At 40.6% G+C, this 19731-nt stretch overlaps 1 protein-coding gene across 1 annotated transcript in view; it reads right to left on the minus strand.

Annotated features, from left to right (window-relative positions):
- fbxl17 (F-box and leucine-rich repeat protein 17) overlaps positions 1-19731 on the minus strand; it is a 213061-nt gene that overhangs the window by 188696 nt on the left and 4634 nt on the right. Inside the window, exons 4-6 of the mRNA XM_056375707.1 lie at positions 19551-19673; positions 19122-19379; positions 18814-18945 (exon numbers count right to left, since the gene is read on the minus strand). Coding sequence (XP_056231682.1) covers positions 18814-18945; positions 19122-19379; positions 19551-19673 — 513 coding nt within the window. The remainder of the gene's footprint in view (positions 1-18813; positions 18946-19121; positions 19380-19550; positions 19674-19731) is intronic.

Raw genomic sequence — 19731 nt, forward strand, 5'->3', positions numbered from 1 at the left:
GTGGCTTATAAAGTTGACAGAACTGACAATCAAGGAACCGTTTCTATATGTGAGAACTAAATTGAAAATAAAATGTGTTGTAAGTATATGTATGTGCTGTACATGTGTGTATGTGCTGAGGCAGTGAGATGATGCAATATATATATCTATATATATATATATAGATATATATATGTCTAAAAATAATAATCCAGTAGGCATCTTGACAGTTTTTTGTCTAAATGTCAACATAATGATATAGAATCAGAACAGTGAGAAAATGTTCCTAATCACAGGTACATAATCGTGTTCTCCTGTATCTTAATGTGAACTACTGGCAGTCTGTGTGAAGTTCATCTGTACAACTGTAAAACAAGCAGACAGACTCTGCTGCTTCCCTCTGGAAAATAAAGTCAGGCCACTGCCAGATATCAAGAGGGAGCTCTCTTCTGTTGTTAGAGGAAAACTTTGATCAAAGTTATTTCTCCTCATCCATCTCTGACTCTCCTGGCTAGTCATAAATCATCTTCACTGTGCCAACTGTCAGGCTCAGTCCCATAGCCGTGAAGAGCTAATTCACCAGCATAACGCTCTGAGCTGATCTCTGCTCTGCTGCTTTCGCATGGAAAAAAGAACTGTAAGCCATTGTTCTTTTAGACTCAAGTGAGTGGTCTCAACCCCAACATTTGTAAATAAACAAACTATCATGACCATGACTGTTATTATCCTAATAAATTTACAGAAGGAATAGAGACAAAACTTGTAATGTTTGTCCAACAGTACAACAGCACACAGGCAGTCTGCTGTATGTCAGTGGTTAATAACTGTGGCTACCATTAGTCAGAATGATTGATTCCCAAGTACTTGCAATTACAGGGGTCCTGCATATACTTACACATCAGAAAAAAATTATATTTTTATGTCTTTGTACACAAGCACCCAAAGTGAACCCAAGTTGAAGTCTAGTTGACACGAATGAGACAAACATTTTTAGCCTTTAACTCCCTCATGGACTACAGTCATAAAATTATTTGCTTGGCTACACTGAGTTCAGCCAGAGCATATCTGCAATGCTAATAAACTCAATTGGCACTGGCAGGTAATAGCATGCTACTGTAACTTTTCTACCTCAGCTCAGCACAGCTCAATCAGCCCCCGCCAGAGGCCTCTCTTCTACGAGTCCCCGCGGCTCAGAATCAGCAACTTTCAATCTCGGTGTGTTAGCACGCGAGAAGACGCAACTGTACATTTGGGATGGGTGATGAGACAAGCAGACAGCACAGCGTGAGAGTGAGAGAACGGCAGCGCCCGCACACACACACACACACACACACTGTCACACTTACAAACACACACATTCTGTCTAATATCAGCTCGGTCCCCGACTCCCTTTAAGAGACCTGAGAGCCAGAGAGGGGGAAATAAATACTATCCTTTATTACTGGGAGAAAGACAGAGAGGAGAGAGGAGGGGAGGAAGAAAAAGTAAAATAGAGAGACAGGATGAGACTCTACACATACACACACAGAGCCATGACTGGCACTACCTGATCTTGCTAAATCCCATATAGCAATGGAGAACTCCCAGTCAGCAAACCTCCCTCACCCCTGTCCTCTCATACACTTGTCAGCTGACAAAGTAGAAAGAAAGCCTCCGCACACCATATAACACTATAGTACAATAATATACAAAGAGTGGTTACTGTACAAACCAACATGTCTCACAATATGAGTCAAAGATCTGTTTCTTCTGTGCCTCCAATCAAGCTTCTTGTGTGTGGGTGCGGAGAACCGAATAAACCGTGTTTGTTTACAATGACAACTCCACTGGGTACAATCACAGGCTAATATTAGCCTACTCCCTTTTAATCACACAGTGGCGAGGTAGGCTACTCCAGCAAAGTGGGTTAAATCGAGATAGAAGAATGACATCCTTCAAGTGTGATCAGATCTATATAGATTGTAAGCCATGTCAGACCACAGATGCTTTTTATCTGGACGATGACGCTACCACATCATTTGAGAAAAAAAGAAAACTTGAAAGTTTGTCATCTCATATATCTCTACTTAGACAATTTTCAACTTTAAAACTTCTGTCAATAACACTTTTTTTTATTGATTTGGAAAAACTGTTTCCTAAAGAATCCAATTCTATTTGTGTTGTGGCTGATGTATATACTGTATATAAGTGCGACAAATTAATAGCTGAGCAATAGTATATTCAGCTCCATTGCTTCACATTGTGTCAAACAGATAACAACCGGTTGGTTACATGTTCTCATGCACACTTCAAGTGATAGGCACACAGAGAGGGCCAGTAAAAAGACAAGACAGGGACGGCAAAAACGTAATTAATTTTTTGATGGTTCACCAGCCCACCGATGTGGTGGGATTTCTCCTGGTGCTCTCGATATGTCAGTCTGACTATGACAGACGGGTCCAAGCACAATGGGCTTGTGAGAGTGAGAGAGAGAGAGAGAGAGAGAGAGAGAGAGAGAGAGAGAGAGAGAGAGAGAGAGAGAGAGAGAGAGAGAGAGAGAGACAGAGACAGAGACAGAGAGAGAGAGAGAGAGAGAGAGAGAGAGAGAGAGACAGAGAGAGAGAGAGAGAGAGATCTATGTACTGCCCACAGCTCTCTACAATGTCATACGATTTTATTCATTTGGAATAATAGAGAAAAAAAAGAAAAGACAATCAATATGTGGTGGTTAATGTTAACATTGTGGCAGGCTGCCACAAATAAAACAATGCTTGGGAAATACTGCAAACTAATTCAGTCAGACGCTCTTTAAAATAAGCCTTAATAATCAGCCTTTATTTAGCTCCTCTACCCAGTTGTCAGGTGTCACCAGTCCTGCAGCTTTTTTCTCCAGTTTTTATTTTGCACATCTGATCCAGTTAAAGTTCAGTGAAAAAGTATAGCCATTAATGTTATTTTCATGTTAAATGGATTTATCAAGTCTTAAACATTACCATTTTCTGACTTGTACATGGCATTTACATTAACAATGTAATTCATAATTACATCTACGCAAATCAAAATTTTCTAAAAGCTCAATATTTCTAAATAATCAGCAAACAACATATCAGAATAGGCACATTGCTATCTTCTCCTGCCAGCAGAGCCGCAGAGCGACAGTTAGTGAGAGGGAACAAAGTCAGAAGTGAATCGCCCACGCCGAACTTGCTTTTAAAACATGGGGAGAGACCTTTTTTTTTTTTTTAAAAATGCCATATCTGCTCCGTGGTGCAAAGACTTGGTAACAATGATCGATTAGGCAGTGAAAAATCTGTTTAAGACCATTGATAAATGACAATGAATAACAGCTGATTCAGATACTGTGAATGCACAATCATTCAAAGAATCCTAAGACCTGCCAACCTACCTGCATCCTCTTCCTACTGCTATTTCCATTCTCTCACCTCTTGCTTTTTCTATCCAACCAAACTGACTTAACAATCCCTATATCTGTTCTACACAGCCAGACTCTGAAACAAGAGTGAGAAAAAGTGAAGGCAAGGATTCTCACTAAATAATATTCCCTTGATACAAGCTTGTAGGAGGAGGAAGGAAGGTTTCCCTGACCTAGTGCCATACCAAAGGTTCCCTTGCATCCAGATAGGCCCTTTACAGTCACTATGGGCGCCCCCTGGCACATTCCTGTGGTGCCCCACATAGTAAAGGGAGAAATTTCAAAGTGTATATATAGGCTTTGCAATTCTGTGAATGTGTGTGTCCCCAGTCGTAGTAATCCCACGCTACTCTGGCACGACTCCAGCAGACATGGGAACACCACAATGGATTACTCAAGGAAGAGAGGGATTTACAGAGGACGAGAAAGAGATCAATGGAGAAAGGTACAGCAGAAGAAGAGGTAGCGCAAAGGACTTCCTGAATACCATTAGCCTGTATCTGCACAGTCACAGTCAAAGAGGGGTAATCAGTTTAAGATTACCATTTCTATCAATACAGTTCAGATAGGGCAAGAGTATAAAATGGACAGGAGTAAAAGAGAGCTCTGCAACACTGTAAAATATTATGGGATAAAGTTGACTCAAAATATACTGTTTTTCCTAATTAGGAAAAAAAAGGAAAACTGCAAAAATGTGAGGATCATGAAATAACAGTGGCATTAACATTGTGAAGTTAAAGTGACTTCTAACTGATAAATGCATCTTATATCGTTTAAAAAAAAGGTTATTTGATATTATATACAGTATATATAAATATTTTCATCAAAACTTTTGTTCAGTTCTCAAGGCTCACCAAATCCCACAGATTTTTTTGTTCCAGCTCTTCTGGGGTACACCTGATTCCGTTAAGATGCAATGAAACAGTGGAGCCCTCAAAGGACCAAAAGTCCTTCTCCTGCAGCGTTCAAGCAGATGTTTGCCGCAGATTCAGACCAAGCAAAAGCAATAATTAATGCTGTCCCAAAGAAAAATTTTTAATATCAGACCACAAGAAATTATAATTTTCATTACTGGTTAATCTGTGGATCATTTTCTCTATTAGTCATTTACTGTTAAAAATTTCCTTTTACAATGGTCCATGTCTTGGCATGTTTTGTTCAACCAACAGTCCAAAAGCAAAGATATTTAATTTACTCTCACACAGCATATGACAAAGAAAAGCAACAAAAGCATCCTTACATTTCAGAAACTGAAACATGAGAACATTTGTAATTTTTGCATGAAAAATTATGAAACAATGAATCAATTATCAAAATAGTTGCCAATTAATTTTCTGGTGACCGACTAATTGATTAATCAAGTAACAGCTGCAACATATCATATGCAAATGTTTGAGCATCTTAATCTTTACAAGAAGAAATGCGGCCACTGAGCCAATGATTAGTTGCTAATATTTTCAAAAATATATAGAAAGAACATATTGATCTGTGACCTTAAAACTGCACATTGAAGTGTGTTTTACCCTCACATCTCTAATGTATACTGTGAAGGTTTGGGCAGAAATGGCACCGTCTAAACCAATCACAGATCGGTTAAATTGGTTCAGGTGTGCCAGAGCAAGGCTGGAGCAAAAACTGAACGTTTTGAGATTTTATAACAAGTATGCTGAAGCCAACAGCTCTAATAATGTGAGATGAAAAACGGCTCTCTCACTCACTCACTCACACACTCTCTCACACACTCTCACACACACTCACACACACTCACACACACACACACACACACACACACACACACACACACACACACACACACACACACATACACACACACAGAGAGAAAAAGGAGACATATACAACCCAAAACCAAGGCTCACAGTCATGTGCTAGCTACCTTGCTCTCTCTCTCACACACGCGCAAACACACACAGAGCACATCACCCTCCCACTAGGCTCAGCTGCTCTTCTACCTCCCACCACACTGACCTTCACCTGTCACACAGGCTTCATATTTACTGCCACTACAGCCCATCTGCCCACACTCAGCCCTGACTGTCAATCAGCAGCAAGCCGCCTCCCCCTCTGCCAATCCATCAACTGGCATAAAGCACCAAACCACAACACTCGGCACAAACACTGACATCAAGAACAATGATCCGATGCTTGATGGCTTGATGCAACTTTTTGCCAAACTGATACCTGCTTAAACTTTAGGCACTGATCAGTAGTTTGTACAGTTTTTATCCTACACATTGTTTTCCTGCAGAATTAAAATGGATGATCTGGAACCCTTTGACATTAGGTTCTTTTATATGTTATTCGTGTTCCCTTACGAATTAAAAACTGAGCTTCCAAGTGTAGAATCAGGCCTCATGCTTCACCGTACAAGAGTAAGGATTAGAAATGCATTAACCATGAACTCCCTCGAAAGAATGTACATTACAGGTGACAATTTGGAGCATGCTGACAGCAGGAAAGTTGCTATATGATCAAAAAGAACTAATGAAAAGTGTCAGCGTCTGGACACTGCATACCACCCATTGCCCAATGTTTCATAGCATGCAGCTATGGGTGTGTTTTTGAATTGAAGGTGATGAAGGACAGATGTAAAAATTGAACAGCCACACCCTCTCAGTTCTTTGCTTTGTAACATTCTGTATCAACAGTACGTCTAATGGGGTGCCGTGTCTGCCAGTTGTGTGCAGTCAGTTCTTATTAGTCATAATTTTAGTCCTGTGCAGTTATAGAAAGGTCAGCTGCAAATATATTTTGTGCAGACACACACATGTGAACACACCTATGTTTCTAGTAATGGCTCATATTTCCGTTCCTTTCACCACTAGAGAAGTGGGGCAAATGCTCCAGGTAGTACAGCATGGAAAGAGCTCACACGCACACACACACACACACACACACACACACACACACACACACACACACACACACACACACACACATTATCACACATATCCTCCCCTGCAGGTAGTAGTGCCTGGGTAGGGGGGCCACTGGATTCAGCCCCCTGCATCTCAATGACAACCACACATCCACAGGGATTTATCTAAATGCAAATCAGCTGTCTTCACTCAACAACACACACATAATTTACTTAGCATGGCCCAAAATACACGACGCAGCCAAGTACCAGACAGCGAGTCAGGCAGCCGGGCGGCCCTTCGGCTCTGCCTTCCCTTTCATCTGTGCCCTCTGGAGCGTGCTCATTTTTACCGAATTCACTTTTAATTGAGAGCTAATTTAGCTAAGCCAAATTTCACAACGGAGGTAGATCAGACGGGAGCTGAGGAGGGGAGCAAAGGGAGAGGAGGAGAGAGGGAGGAAGATTCAGAGAGAGAAGAGGGGAACGAGATTTGGAGTGACAGGTGACAATAAAATCCGCTGTTCGTGTCAGTCTCTATTTCAAAGGAGAGAAACAGTTTGAATGCTGGGAAGAAAGAGGGCGAGGAGGGAAAAATATGAGGGAAAAACAAGGTAGAAAGGTATTTAATTTGTTAGCAACTATGCTTGAAAGACTAATAGACATTTTTGAATAAGAAACAAAATCTCCCTAAGGTCTGCATAAGACAGTGTGAAGCCAGCTTTTGAAAGTTGTCATAACAAGACAAAACGTGTTTTCATTGCAGCAGCAACAATGTCAATCGAACTTGTGTTCACCTCAATGACCTATGCTATCCTTCCATGTGATAAAGTCGACCAAGAGCAAGTGCAAGGTGTCTATGAAGCTGCTAGGCGCTGCGACCTGTGATGTAAACCATGCTGTAAAGTGATATATGCTTCAAAGGTTATCTGGGGTCTTGGCGATGGGGAAACAACCTCCTTGACGCTGCCTGATGCTTTCTCCACTTCTACATAGCTGTTAATTAGTCCAGCTAAGTGCACCATTAATCGATTGCTTGTCTCTATGCTATATCTCATAACGGTGTTGCACTCTGACAACGCCAGGCGAAGAAATGTGAGGTTCAGGAAGTCACACTTTTCCACTGGTGAAATACTGGTGCTGGAAGGAGAGGAAGCAGAGAGTAATGGCTGCTTCTCAAAGACAGGAGTGGGTGTCGCACTGATGGCAACTGAGAGGAGAAAAAGTGCTGCAGGGTTGAACATTATTGACTTCGATTATAGTAACACTCTGGATGAGTGGAAGAATATTTGGACAGCTGTGTGCACTGGGGTGTAACTATGTGTATCCGAAATTCTGACAATGCAGATATGATTACTTCAAATGTTCTGAAACACATCACATAAACTCTTCAACTCTAAAAGAGACAAGTGACGAAAATCTCAAGTGAAAGAAAATAAAAGCCCCCTTTGGTGTAACAAAACATGACTAATGATGAGGAAACAAAATGTGCTTGTTGTTCAGACATTTCCATCAGATTGTAGACACATCTGGAAATGTCTTGCATGTAACAGACCACAATGTACAAATCAGGTACTGCCTCAACAAGTGGAAGGCATGCTGCTAACCTGCCAGCTTTTTAGAATCTGCTTAGTTGTTGACTGGTGAATGGTAAACAATCCAAGCCAGAGAGGTTGTGTAGATACATGATGGGATTTAACAATGAATATCTGGTACTGAATTTTTTCTACGTTTTTTATTTGGATTTGGATACATTCAGAAGAGGGCCGGGCTGCAAACAGAGATAAGTTTTATTACTAAGAAAAGTAAAAAATCACAGAAATTCTTGGGTTGTTATTTTAATATGTATCTCAAAAAAGATTATAATATAAAGGCTTTGCTTTTTAAAGTTGGTGACACACACATGCACACACACACAATCTGAATTTGATAAACAGTAACTGTTTTGGTCAGTTGCTGACCAAATATTTGCTGGTTATAGCTTCACAAACACTACCTCTGGCCTCCTTTTCTCAATTTCATATGATATTAAAATGAATATGTTCAAAGTAAGAACTCGCTTTTGGGGTTTGGAAACATGTGATGGGCATCTATCAATTCTGACATTTTATAAAACTGAATGATTGATCAAAAAGCCTTATATTACAATGTTCAGTGTCCAATTATCCACAGCAAATAAATATTTAACCTAAAGCTTATAAAACCGACCACAACTTTTAATATACTTCAGAGTAGAAAAAAGCACAGCACTGCACTGAAGTAAACAGTTTCAGAGAAGAGGGAACCTTCATTCATTCACCTTCCAACTCCCATTTCAGTCCATCAATAGAGTGACAGCCAATCACGGCTGTACTTTTAGAACATCTGAATAATACTAAAAAGTCTCTATTCAAACTTTAGCCTTGTAAACTATCTGAGTATATTTCTTTTGGCATTGTCAGAAAAAAAATTACATGATTTTTAAAGTGGAGGTGAAGGACAATTTTGTTCCATAATGCAATTCACGTAAGAACGGTGAATGGTGGTTTGACTGCTCCAACAACTTAGAAAACACACCAGCATGTATACAAGTTCTGTCACGTTTTTCCTATTTTTTTTTATGTATATTAAATCATAACTTAAATCATAACTTTGAACATTCACCAAATGCCCTAGTTAGCTACAAATCCAAATTTTCAAAGAGAATTTTACACGGCATCAACCATGAACCCAACATGAACCAACCAATGAACAAAATTTCAATGTGATCTGACAATCCACACTTGTACAAAGCAGCATCTCACTGCAATGGTGAAAATTCATACACACAATTAAGTAATGTCTGCAACCAAATGAGCTTCATATGACTTTAACCAACAACAACAAAGAACCAAATATTCAAAATTGCATAAAAGACAACAACAAAAATGGAGCAGCTTGATGTGCAGCTGTCAGAGAGGTTTTTCTCTGACGTCAAGTCGCACTACAATAAAGGCTCCAAGCCTCCAGAAATAGCCTGGCAGGTCTCTTAGAAGCCCACTTCTAGGAAGGCAAAAAAAAGGGCTCACACTACTCCAGAGCATTTCAGCCAGCATTTCTAAGCTGGGTTGTCCTTGAAAAGATGGACAAGCTGCAGCGAGCCAGAGGCGGTGATGGACAGAAGCATAGAAAATATATAATGAGAAGACAGAGGGAAGCATTGTAGAGCAAGCAAATAGAGACGGAGCAGGGGATGGAGAGGAATAAAAACATCTGAAAGAAAATTGACAAACCATTAGAGGGCTAAAATAAATGTACTGTACTGAACAAGAGCAGAAAAAAGGCAGAGGGTGAGCATGAGAACAGGGGCAGGGGATAAAAACAGAGAGACAGAGACAGACAGAAACTGTACAGGTGAGGGAATCCCGATTATAACGTGACCTCGTTAACCCCAGAGGCTCGTTAGCGTCTCATTCCAGCAGCATTCTCCAGGCCCATCCTCTGTCACACCTTCATTAAGCCCATCGACCCACTGTGCTTATTAAACACATTCATTACCCCAAGTATTGAACCGCTGCTGCTATGCCTGGCCCCGAATGCATTACAGGAGGAGGCCGAAGGGTGACGTCTGGTGGAGGGGTGAAATAGTAGATGGGGGGAACTGCTGAGGAGGGGATGGGTCATGCACACAAATGCACGTTCATACAGACACACACCTTTCTGCTTCTTATCAATCATTACTAATGAAGTCAAATTAGAGTGGGTTCGGCCTCTCGATCACAAAGAGACGGAGACAGTGGGAGGAGAGGGTGACAGAGGGGGAGGAAGAAATTGAGAGGGAGGATATGGCTTGTTTGAGAGAGGAGGAGAGTGATGGGATGAGTAGCGGGACCATGAGCATTAAAAGATAAAAGGAGTTTTAAAAAAAGACAGCAGGTAGACTTTCTCTCTCTGTCCTTCTCTGTTTTAAACTTCTGTCTTTTCTCCATAAAGCAGGACCGAGGCGAATCCCCAAGGAGGGCTATTCATCATGTTACATACAAACTAGTCCGCTGGGCTAAAGACGAGGCCTCCATTCTGGCTTCGGGCTCCCGCTTTAAATGATGACATCATTTCTGCCCTTCTCAAACAAACGGAAAACTCATCATCAGAGAGAGGGAGAGGGAGAGGAAGAGAAAGAGAGCGCAAAGAGATTAAGAAGAGTAAAGGCGTGAGCAAGGTGTCGGAAAGGGCCATGAATCATAGTGACGTCCCTGGCTGGGTGTCAGGAGCTGCTGCTGTCTGGAGCTGGATAAACAGAGGGCCTCAAAAGCAATGCTCTTTAAACACTGGCCAGGTCAGAGCCCGGCACTGGCCCTCAGGAGAACACAAATCTGTGCCAAATTTTTTTTTTCCCCCTCCAAATTGATTGTCAAAAAGTTACTGGCTGTTGTTTTGCCAAAACCTTTCCAACTTGCTGCAGGCTATCATGGGTGACCAACTGACAAAGTGTCAAATTCAGAGTTGCTGTATTGTACTTTAAGTGAATCGGCTGATCAATTAGTCTAGTGCAGCTCCAGTTCCGTCTGTAAAGTATCCAGCAAAAAAGTTTAAAACCCAAAGATATTGTTTACTATCATATATGATGAAGGAAATTTTCAAATCCTCAACTTAGAGAAGCTGGATGAGGGAATTTTTGGTGTTTTTGCTTGAAAAATGACTAATGGTTAATCGATTATAGAAATTGTCTCTTGATCGAGTAATGGATTAATCGACTAATCGTTTCAGCTCTTCTTAGTTCCCCTCATATTCCCCTGTTTAACTCTTAACTTTACAATTTACAAAAAAGTGTCAGGTTAAAAAAAAAAATCAGAGAGTTGCAGGCTGGAAGGCAGGATAAATTTTGCACAGCCTGCACACTAGCCATCTAGTAAAAGAAACATGTTCCAAGCAAGAAAAAAAAAAAAAAATCAAATGTGGGTTTCATCTCAGCTTTGCCCCGATCTCAGGCTATAGTCCTCCCATGTGCTCAGCCAGAATAAGCACTGAACAGAAAAGGAAACGAAAGGGAAGTCACATTAACATTAACATTCTGCAGTGCTTTTCCTCGTACCCTGGTAGCTGTGGGCGAATGCTTGATAACGTAATGAAGATGTGCGCTGCTACATCCACAGCAATAACTGATTACGACCTTTGCTGGACTACCAGTGCAAAATCACACACAATTTAAAAGGACATGAAAGGTACAAACAGCAACCACCCACTTCACACACCTATATTTGGGCAGGAAAACACAAGAGTCAAAATCAAACTGACTTTAAAGGAGTTCTTGTGAATATTCCTGTCTATAACCTGTTGCAGGAACATAAACCACAAAGGAGGGAAGCCACAAAGGAAATTAAGAATGTGTGTCATTCAAATATTATTATCCTAAAGTTTTTAAAAAGGGGAATGGAATCTTTTATGTGCTGTCTAAGTATTAGAGGAACACTCTAGTTGCATTTTGCTGCTTGTTTTGTCCACTGCTCGCCCACCATTGTATTGCTGCATCTTATCCAGTCCTACTACACCCTCTGCAGGTGAAAATCAAGCACACCATGCAAGAGCACTGGAACTGGTATGTCTACAGCTGTACACATGACATCAATTCAATACAAAGTACATTATTTGTCCCTCAAGAGGCAATTTGAGGTTTATACGAAAACACCCCAAAAAATTAATTCATATACATAAAAAAAATCTAAAACACAAAATATGACAGTATAAAGATGAAAAGGACAGCATATACATAACAAAGTAAATTGACCATCTGTGAGATTATCAGACTGTCAGTCAGACATTTGCTGAAAGTAATCATCAAGGATATGTTTGGGGTAACTAATAATCATATGTGCCTTTTGGAGGAGTTGTTCAGTGTTAAGCTGTTCTCTGTGTTTTGTCATTTTTGAGCTGAAGTCAATAACACACTGCATTTGGTGCTTGTCATTCTAAAAAAAAAAAAAACACATATAAACCAGCAAACAAAATACTTTTGATACGAGATGTACAAAACTACTCTAAAGGAATTTAGACACTATGCACAGAGGAATGTCATGATGCCATTAAAACATCCTCAACATCAGGACTTAATGCAAATTTACCACTTACTACTGCTGCTGCTATTATTTATATACATACTCCCGCTACAAACTTTTTGCCCCCCAAGGCTATTGAGTTGTTGAACACTAGAGAGGCTTTTATTCCCTGATCCGCTAACTTCACATTTCACTTTTTATGTATTTTTTCAATGGGTGTCAATCTAAGAGATCAACAAACTAAAAATTTGAATGTGCAGTGCATCTCGTTCTCTTTGTATATGGCAATAAAGTTTTGGATCTAACTTTGGCTGATAAAAACTACTATAGCTACTTTTTTCAAGCCAGCAAAGAAAAATGTAGGCATTACCAGAAGAAATCTCCTAAACTACTTCAACTGCTCTCCATTTTTGCCCTGCCAAACAAAGATATTTGACTTTGGCATAACCATTGTCATTTTTGGCATTGTGTCACTGTTAAACACTAGAGAGCCGGGCTATGTTGGCTGTCCCACTTCTCCAGTAAAATGTCTGTCATTCACTTGACTTTGTTTTCTCTCCACAAGTTAAATACTTTTAACATTTCTATGAGCCATTCAAGGAATCCAAGAGAGCATCTTGCCACACCAAGGTCTTTGTCTTCTTTTTCAAGAAGTAATTCCACCTGTGTTATTGATAGAGTCAGGGGAAAAATGCCAAATGTTGATGCTGAATCTTTTCTCGGGGTAACTAATGTTGAAAAGAAAACACTGTAGGAATGTGAAATATCGCTTTGGAGGCATGCTTCACACACTCACATTTCTAAAAGGGCTTTCACTTTCTCTTTCTTTCTCTCCCCTTTAAAACTTGTTTTGTTCTTGGGCAGACGGCAGAGGGAACATATCGACGATGTCTGTGTCTGAGTGCAGCCGGCTGTCCAAGTTAAAGTCAGTGCTCATTAATGCACCTGATTACTCTTCAGGCAAAACCGATCAGCAACCGGCCCAAACACACACACACACACTCACACTCACGCGCACACACACAGAGAAGCATTTTGGGGACAGGGATCGATACGGAGGCACTTTAAAAGAGCAATGAAGAGGATATCAGAGAGAGGAATGTGCTGTTGGCTTATACTACACACTAAGAATGTAAGCAGTGGTAATGGTGAAAATAAAACTTTTAAAGAGTGTTCAGATCAGATCATTTGTACAGATCATTTGGTCTATAAAATTGCATCAAACTGTGAAAATGCAAAATTGAATTTCTCAAAGTCCAGGGTAACATATTCAAATACCTTCTTTTTTGAACAACAGTCCAATAAGAAAATGTATTCAGCAATCAACCATATCGCAAGTCTTTATCAGATGATGAAGATCAGTTGATAAAGATGATGTAATACATTTAAAAGCTCCAGAACCAGAGTAAGTGAACATTGAGTTGTTTTGTCAACTTCTGTTTCCAAATTCAAGGGCGAATGGTCAAGCTCAACAAAAGTACTGTCTGAATCATAGAAAACTAGCAAATATACACATTGAATAGTTGGAGTTGAATGAATTTCTTAGCAATTTTGCTCAAAAAATTACTATGGGAATTTTCTTGCAAGCAAAGTTATATTAATATTCAGTTAATGTGGTGCGTATTCTCGACGTAAACAAAGGCATTGAGTGCACCTCCTTCCTTATAACACATTGTCATGGCCAGTATTTGAAATATGTCAAATTCTGCTGTGCTCACAGCCATGTTTACTGGCTTCAAGTCTTCACTGACTTTGTTAGCACATTGCTAAATTTCTTTGCACATTATTGCTGCCAACTGTTGAACAATGGAAGAGAGTAAAACCAGGACAAGCTGTTAATCGCACCCCTTCGTGCAACAAAACAGGGGCCCGCTCATAAAAACATTGCTCTCCAGCGAAACTAGTAGTCGACTGATTAAGTGATTAATCAACTATTTGTTTTGGGTCTAACCAAGGTATGGGCCGTAGCACAAACATTTCACATTTCATAAGGAAAATTACAACAACAGATCCAGAGATGTATAGTGAAATAAAGGGGAACGTAAGGAATAAAACATTTTGAAATGAAGGAAAAATATTTTGTGGGAAAAAATAAATATAAGAAGCAGAGGAGGGCAGAATTAAGATTATTGGGTATTCTCCTTGGCATGACATGACATAAACAGACACATAAGCTGACAATATCTCCACAGCTCTACACAGTAAATTCCATCTTGACCTTACCTACACATGGCTACCTCCCAAATCCACAGAGACAGACAGACAAAGAGAGCGAAAGACAAAAAAAAGGGAGAGAGAGAAAACTAAAGAGACTTCTTGATGACATGAAAGCATGGAAATTTCGGATGAGAGCGGAGCTTTTCCTCACTCTGACAGACATAATCCACCGCCATTAGCAGTTAAACTGACTAAATACATCATACAACATCTGACATTCAACATCCTGTTAAGTCTAAACTCCTGTCTATAAAGACCACGGGGGATTGGGGGAGATCTTGTAGAGAAGATGGACAATGCACCGTTTGTGTGAAATGTGTGTGTGTGTGTGTGTGTGTGTGTGTGTGTGTGTGTGTGTGTGTGTGTGTATGTCTGTCTGTGTGGCCGGTCAGTGTGGTTCTGTTTATCTCTAATTACAGTCAAATATATGAACAAAGTTTCCAGAGGAGATTCCAGTGCAGCTGGCAGCCATTCAGTTCAGCTGCTCCAGTGTGTATGTTGCTTGTCTCAGTGTTTTAACTAGGCCTCTGTGTGTTTTAGTGTGTGTGTGTGTGTGTGTGTGTGTGTGTGTGTGTGTGTGTGTGTGTGTGTTGGCTTGTGTCAAAAGGTCTATCCCATAATAACTGACAGCTATCATTATCACTTCCTTTGTCTTTGCTCTCCATCTAATCCAACTAATTAAATCTGCTAATGTCAATATACAATTCATTGTGCGATTATGCCTGATTGGGCCGGTGCAGCCTCACTGTCATTCCCCCTGCCAGCAAAAACCCGACCACTGACAAGCTAGACGGACAGCCAGTCAGAGCAGGAGATGAGGCCTCCTTCACTGACCAATGGCCAAGAAACACCATTCACATTGACAGTTCGTCTTTCTCAGTGTTTCATGTTGGTCCTCAGACAAACACGTCCCTTCCATTCCCAACGCCAAAGTGAGAGAGCTGGAAAACGTGGTGAAAGCTTGGGAGGGAAGCTCTGATTGTACATGCAGAGTGGTAATTACATCTAAATTGAGGGCACATGCTAATCTATGTTAGGTCATCTCCAAGTTCCACTTACATTTCCACATTTTGGACTAATTAAAACTGTAAATAATCAGAGCCTATGTGTGTGTGTGTGTGTGTGTGTGTGAGAGAGAAAGAGAGAGAGAGTGCGTAGGCAGACAAAATGTCTTTGAGATGAGCCAGTTGAAGAATCTTCCCATCACACTGCTGGGAAATTAAGTGCACACTCTTTGATTTTAACAAGACAGGAGAGCAGATAAAGTTTTTTTTTCTTAAGAGAGAGGAAGAGAAGAAAAGTGAAGAAAAATGCTTCACTCGCAAAAATTTATGCAGATTGCGACGTGTGTTTAATTGAGAGGAACATTCAAGCAAAGTTACCAACATGGAAAGACAGGAGACAAGAGGTTTTTGCAGCTTATAGTCCGTCCACCAGTTGGCCTATGAAACTGACAGAACTCAGAGTTAAACTTTCAGGGCTGCCTCTCCCCCCTACGGCAAATTGAAGTGAGATGAGGAAAAGGGGAATTTGCTATTCTCAGAGCCTTTGCCCTTCGAGGTGGCGAAAGAGAGCAGAATATGAATGGGGGGAGAGGGGGAAAAAAGACTTCAGAAAATGAAAACAAGCCTTGAAAGGCAACTGGTGCAATATAACCAACTCTGGCATAAATACTAGATGAACGGCAATAAAGAATGCAGGGTAGATGTCAAAGGAGTCGGGTACAGAGACACCAGAGTCACCTGCTTTTCACACAACACACTTAGCCCAGGGTTATTCGTTGCCCTGGGCTGATGTGGCCCCGGGCTAATAAGCAATGAAAGAGCAAGGAGCAAAGGACACAAAAACAGAGCAACATTGGCAGAATTGCTACTAATATTATTAGTGCTAGTAGTGTTTAAATATTTCCTTCAGGGTACACAAGGTTATTCAGAGGGTCTGCTCCCCCTTCCCTCCAAAAAAAAGCTATTTAACCATTTACAGAGCTGGATATGGACTTAACACAGAGAAAAAAACCCTCCAGCATGGAACTGAAACCACAACCACGACAAGAAGAAGGCAAGGAAAGACAGAAAAAATGAATGTGGGTGTGCACATGGCAAAGAAAAAGGGAGAGGGCGAGTGAAAGACCACACAGAAAAATCCTGCAGCGATTCAATTATTCAATTTTGGAGAAGGAGGAGAAAGAGAGGGCAGATCGGAGTGAGTGAAAGGCTCATCCTCATCTGTGACCGATTAGGAGAGACAGAGACAGGATCCTTGTACCACAAAAGGCAGCAGAGAGGAGAGGAGAGAAAACAAGAAGAGAGTAGAGTAGAGTAGAGAGGAGAGGAGAGGAGAGGAGAGGAGAGGAGAGGAGAGGAGAGGAGAGGAGAGGAGAGGAGAGGAGAGGAGAGGAGAGGAGAGGAGAGGAGAGGCCTTATACAATATAGCCTTTAAGAGGCTTTCACTGTAGTGTCCCATGACTGTGCAATTCATAGCACACTGAAAACTGAAAAGCCCATTTCAATGCTGTTCCCTGGATCAATTCATGTAGAGAACAAGGGTTGAGCCCACACAATGGTCCCAGAAGTGATCAACCATTCAGTTTTTGCATAAACCTTTTCAGAAAATACTTATTCCACACTGTTTCAAGTTCAGACCTTTTCAGTTTGTCTAGGAACAGCTGAGCCAGAGTGAAATAAGATCCTCAAAGTACAAGTGGTTGAATCACCAAATGAATTCCTCATATGTGACACAATATCTATAGTTACTGCATTAAAGCCAACAGCCTGTACAAAATCAAAATATCAAAAAACAGCATTAGTGGTCATGCACATTTTTTGGACTCACGGTGCCTGCATATTGAACCAAACTCATCTGGAGACTGTAATTACAAACATTTTCCGAGAAAGCAACAAAATCTGATTTCTTTTTCTGAGAAATTGAAGGAGAGAGTTTTTCAAGCCGTCAGAGAAAATAAATGGCCTCTGAGAAATGATATGTAAGTGTTTCTGGGTCGTCTTAATTCCTGGAGAACTTAATGACAATTTTAGGCCAAGCAACCAGAGCACCTAGACATAACAATTCCCATATAAGCTCAGCCCATTTCTCTCCACCCTAATGACAGGAAGCTAAAATAACTGTGACGATCTCACCTCTTAAAGACGACTGAAATTGATACTGCGGTGCTGAAATGTTATCAGCAGCAATATTAATCTCTCAACTAGTGGTAAATGCTAATTTCATATACTATTAAGTTGATGAATGGGGCTTTAACAAACTCAGCTATTGTTAACAACTTAAAGCCGAGTAATTCATCAAGGTCATAATTACTCATGGGCTGCAAAGAAATATTAGCAGGAGAAAGGGCAAAAGCATTAGAGAAAAGATAAGATCTAAATAATAGGAGGTTCCAGGCAGACTTGCCAAATGACTATTTATCAGAATCCAACAGTAAATACAGTTAAAGAAGATATACAGCTGTGATTTGGTGGAGAAATGCTCAACTCAGCATTAGTATCAACAAGCTGTGGCCTACAAAAAGAAAGCAGCTGGCAGGCTGGTTTTAGAAATTGGAAAACAGTGACATCTAGTGGTGGTTTAAAGTAGCCTGTCACTCTTCAGTACCGCTTGTTTCAGTTAAAAGAAATTTGAAATTTCATGCCATGTTGATAATGTATAAAACAAAAGCAGATGTTATTAAACTTATTAAGGCATCATATTTTCATACATTAATGAGTTGCAATAAATGATTAAACTGAAAATTTACAGACCTCCAAGATCTGATCAGATCATCACACAGGTAACCTGTGGCTGTTGGCTGTTTCTTGCCCAGTGATCATAACTGAATATCTTAAAGTTACTCAAATTTCAATTGATACTAGGTTAAAATTGAATTTTGGGAAGGGGCAACCTTTCGTATTACATTTGGATCAAGGATTTTACCTTGTACCATGATTGTTTATGTGTGCCGACTATTAATCAAACTATGATGAAGAATTTCTTGAGGCAGTTACATGCATTTCTCTGCCAAAGCAAGAGTGAGTAAAAAGAAGAAGAGCAGAAGAACAGTTCTCAAAAACAGCTGATTCAAAGAGGATAAACTAAAAGAAATATATCTGTATTTTAATGCAGATGTTGCCTGGCGGGCCACAGTGGTCTGCCAATATTCTTATAAACCCAGAATGTTAGTAGTAGCTATTACCATGTAGTAGCTATGGATATGGAAATTGCCAAACAGAGAACAGACAATTGGGCTCCTGCACGAGCAGAAGCCCTAAGGATAGCAGGGAGAAAAAGCACAACAATGAATATGAGACCAGAGGTGCTGGACTGACCAGTTTGTTCTCTTGCAAGTAGAGTCTCTGCAGTTTAGGGCATCCTCTAGCCAAAGCCACCATGCCTTCATCTGTGATACTGTAGCACTGACCCAAGTGGATGTCCTTCAGCTCACTGCAGTGCTCTCCCAACTGAAGGTGGAAAGGAGAGATTAAGATTAAATACTGGAAAATTTCACCTGAATCATTTTATTGGATTATTACTTCAATTTTTATTTGGGAAGAAAAAGACCAAATGAGACTGATGTACCACAGACAAGCTAAAATCTAGACTTTGAAACAAGAGGCTTTGGATCTGTTGTGTATACCTTTTTTAGTGCGTTGTCTGTTAATTTGTCCTGGTTGCCCACATGCACCTTCACCAGCAGAGGGCAGTGTGTAGCCAAGGCCGACAGGGACATGTCACCTAACTGCTTGCAGCGGTACGCTGTATACTTCTGCAGGCCAGGACAATGAGAGGCCAGGGAGGACACACCATGGTCATGGACCCCTCTGCAATCTGAGATGTTAATCTCTGTCACATTCTGCCTCCGAGAGGCTATTTTGACCAGGAGATCGTCGTTTACCTGGGGAACAGGATAACAGAAGGACACATGAAAGTCAGTCAAAACAACAAAGCTTTTGATCCCAGAAACAGTTATCCATCCTGTTGGAAAGACACTAAAGCCTCTCCTGTTCACTGAACAACCGAAGACAATACAGTCTAAGACAAAACAGGTATTATGCTATATGCTCACTTGTTGTAGGCCACTGAGGTCGATTTGCTTCCAGAACTGGAAGTCCAAGCAGAGGTCCCTCCAGTACTTACAAACCAGAGAGGCACACAGACAACGCTCCTTCACTGTCAAATGGGAGAGCACCTGCAAGGATGCAAAAGAAGATATTAGACACATGGAGGAACCATTCAACAACAATTAT

This window comes from Seriola aureovittata, chromosome 5 (genome assembly GCF_021018895.1).
Source record: "Seriola aureovittata isolate HTS-2021-v1 ecotype China chromosome 5, ASM2101889v1, whole genome shotgun sequence".
Lineage (NCBI taxonomy): Eukaryota > Metazoa > Chordata > Actinopteri > Carangiformes > Carangidae > Seriola > Seriola aureovittata.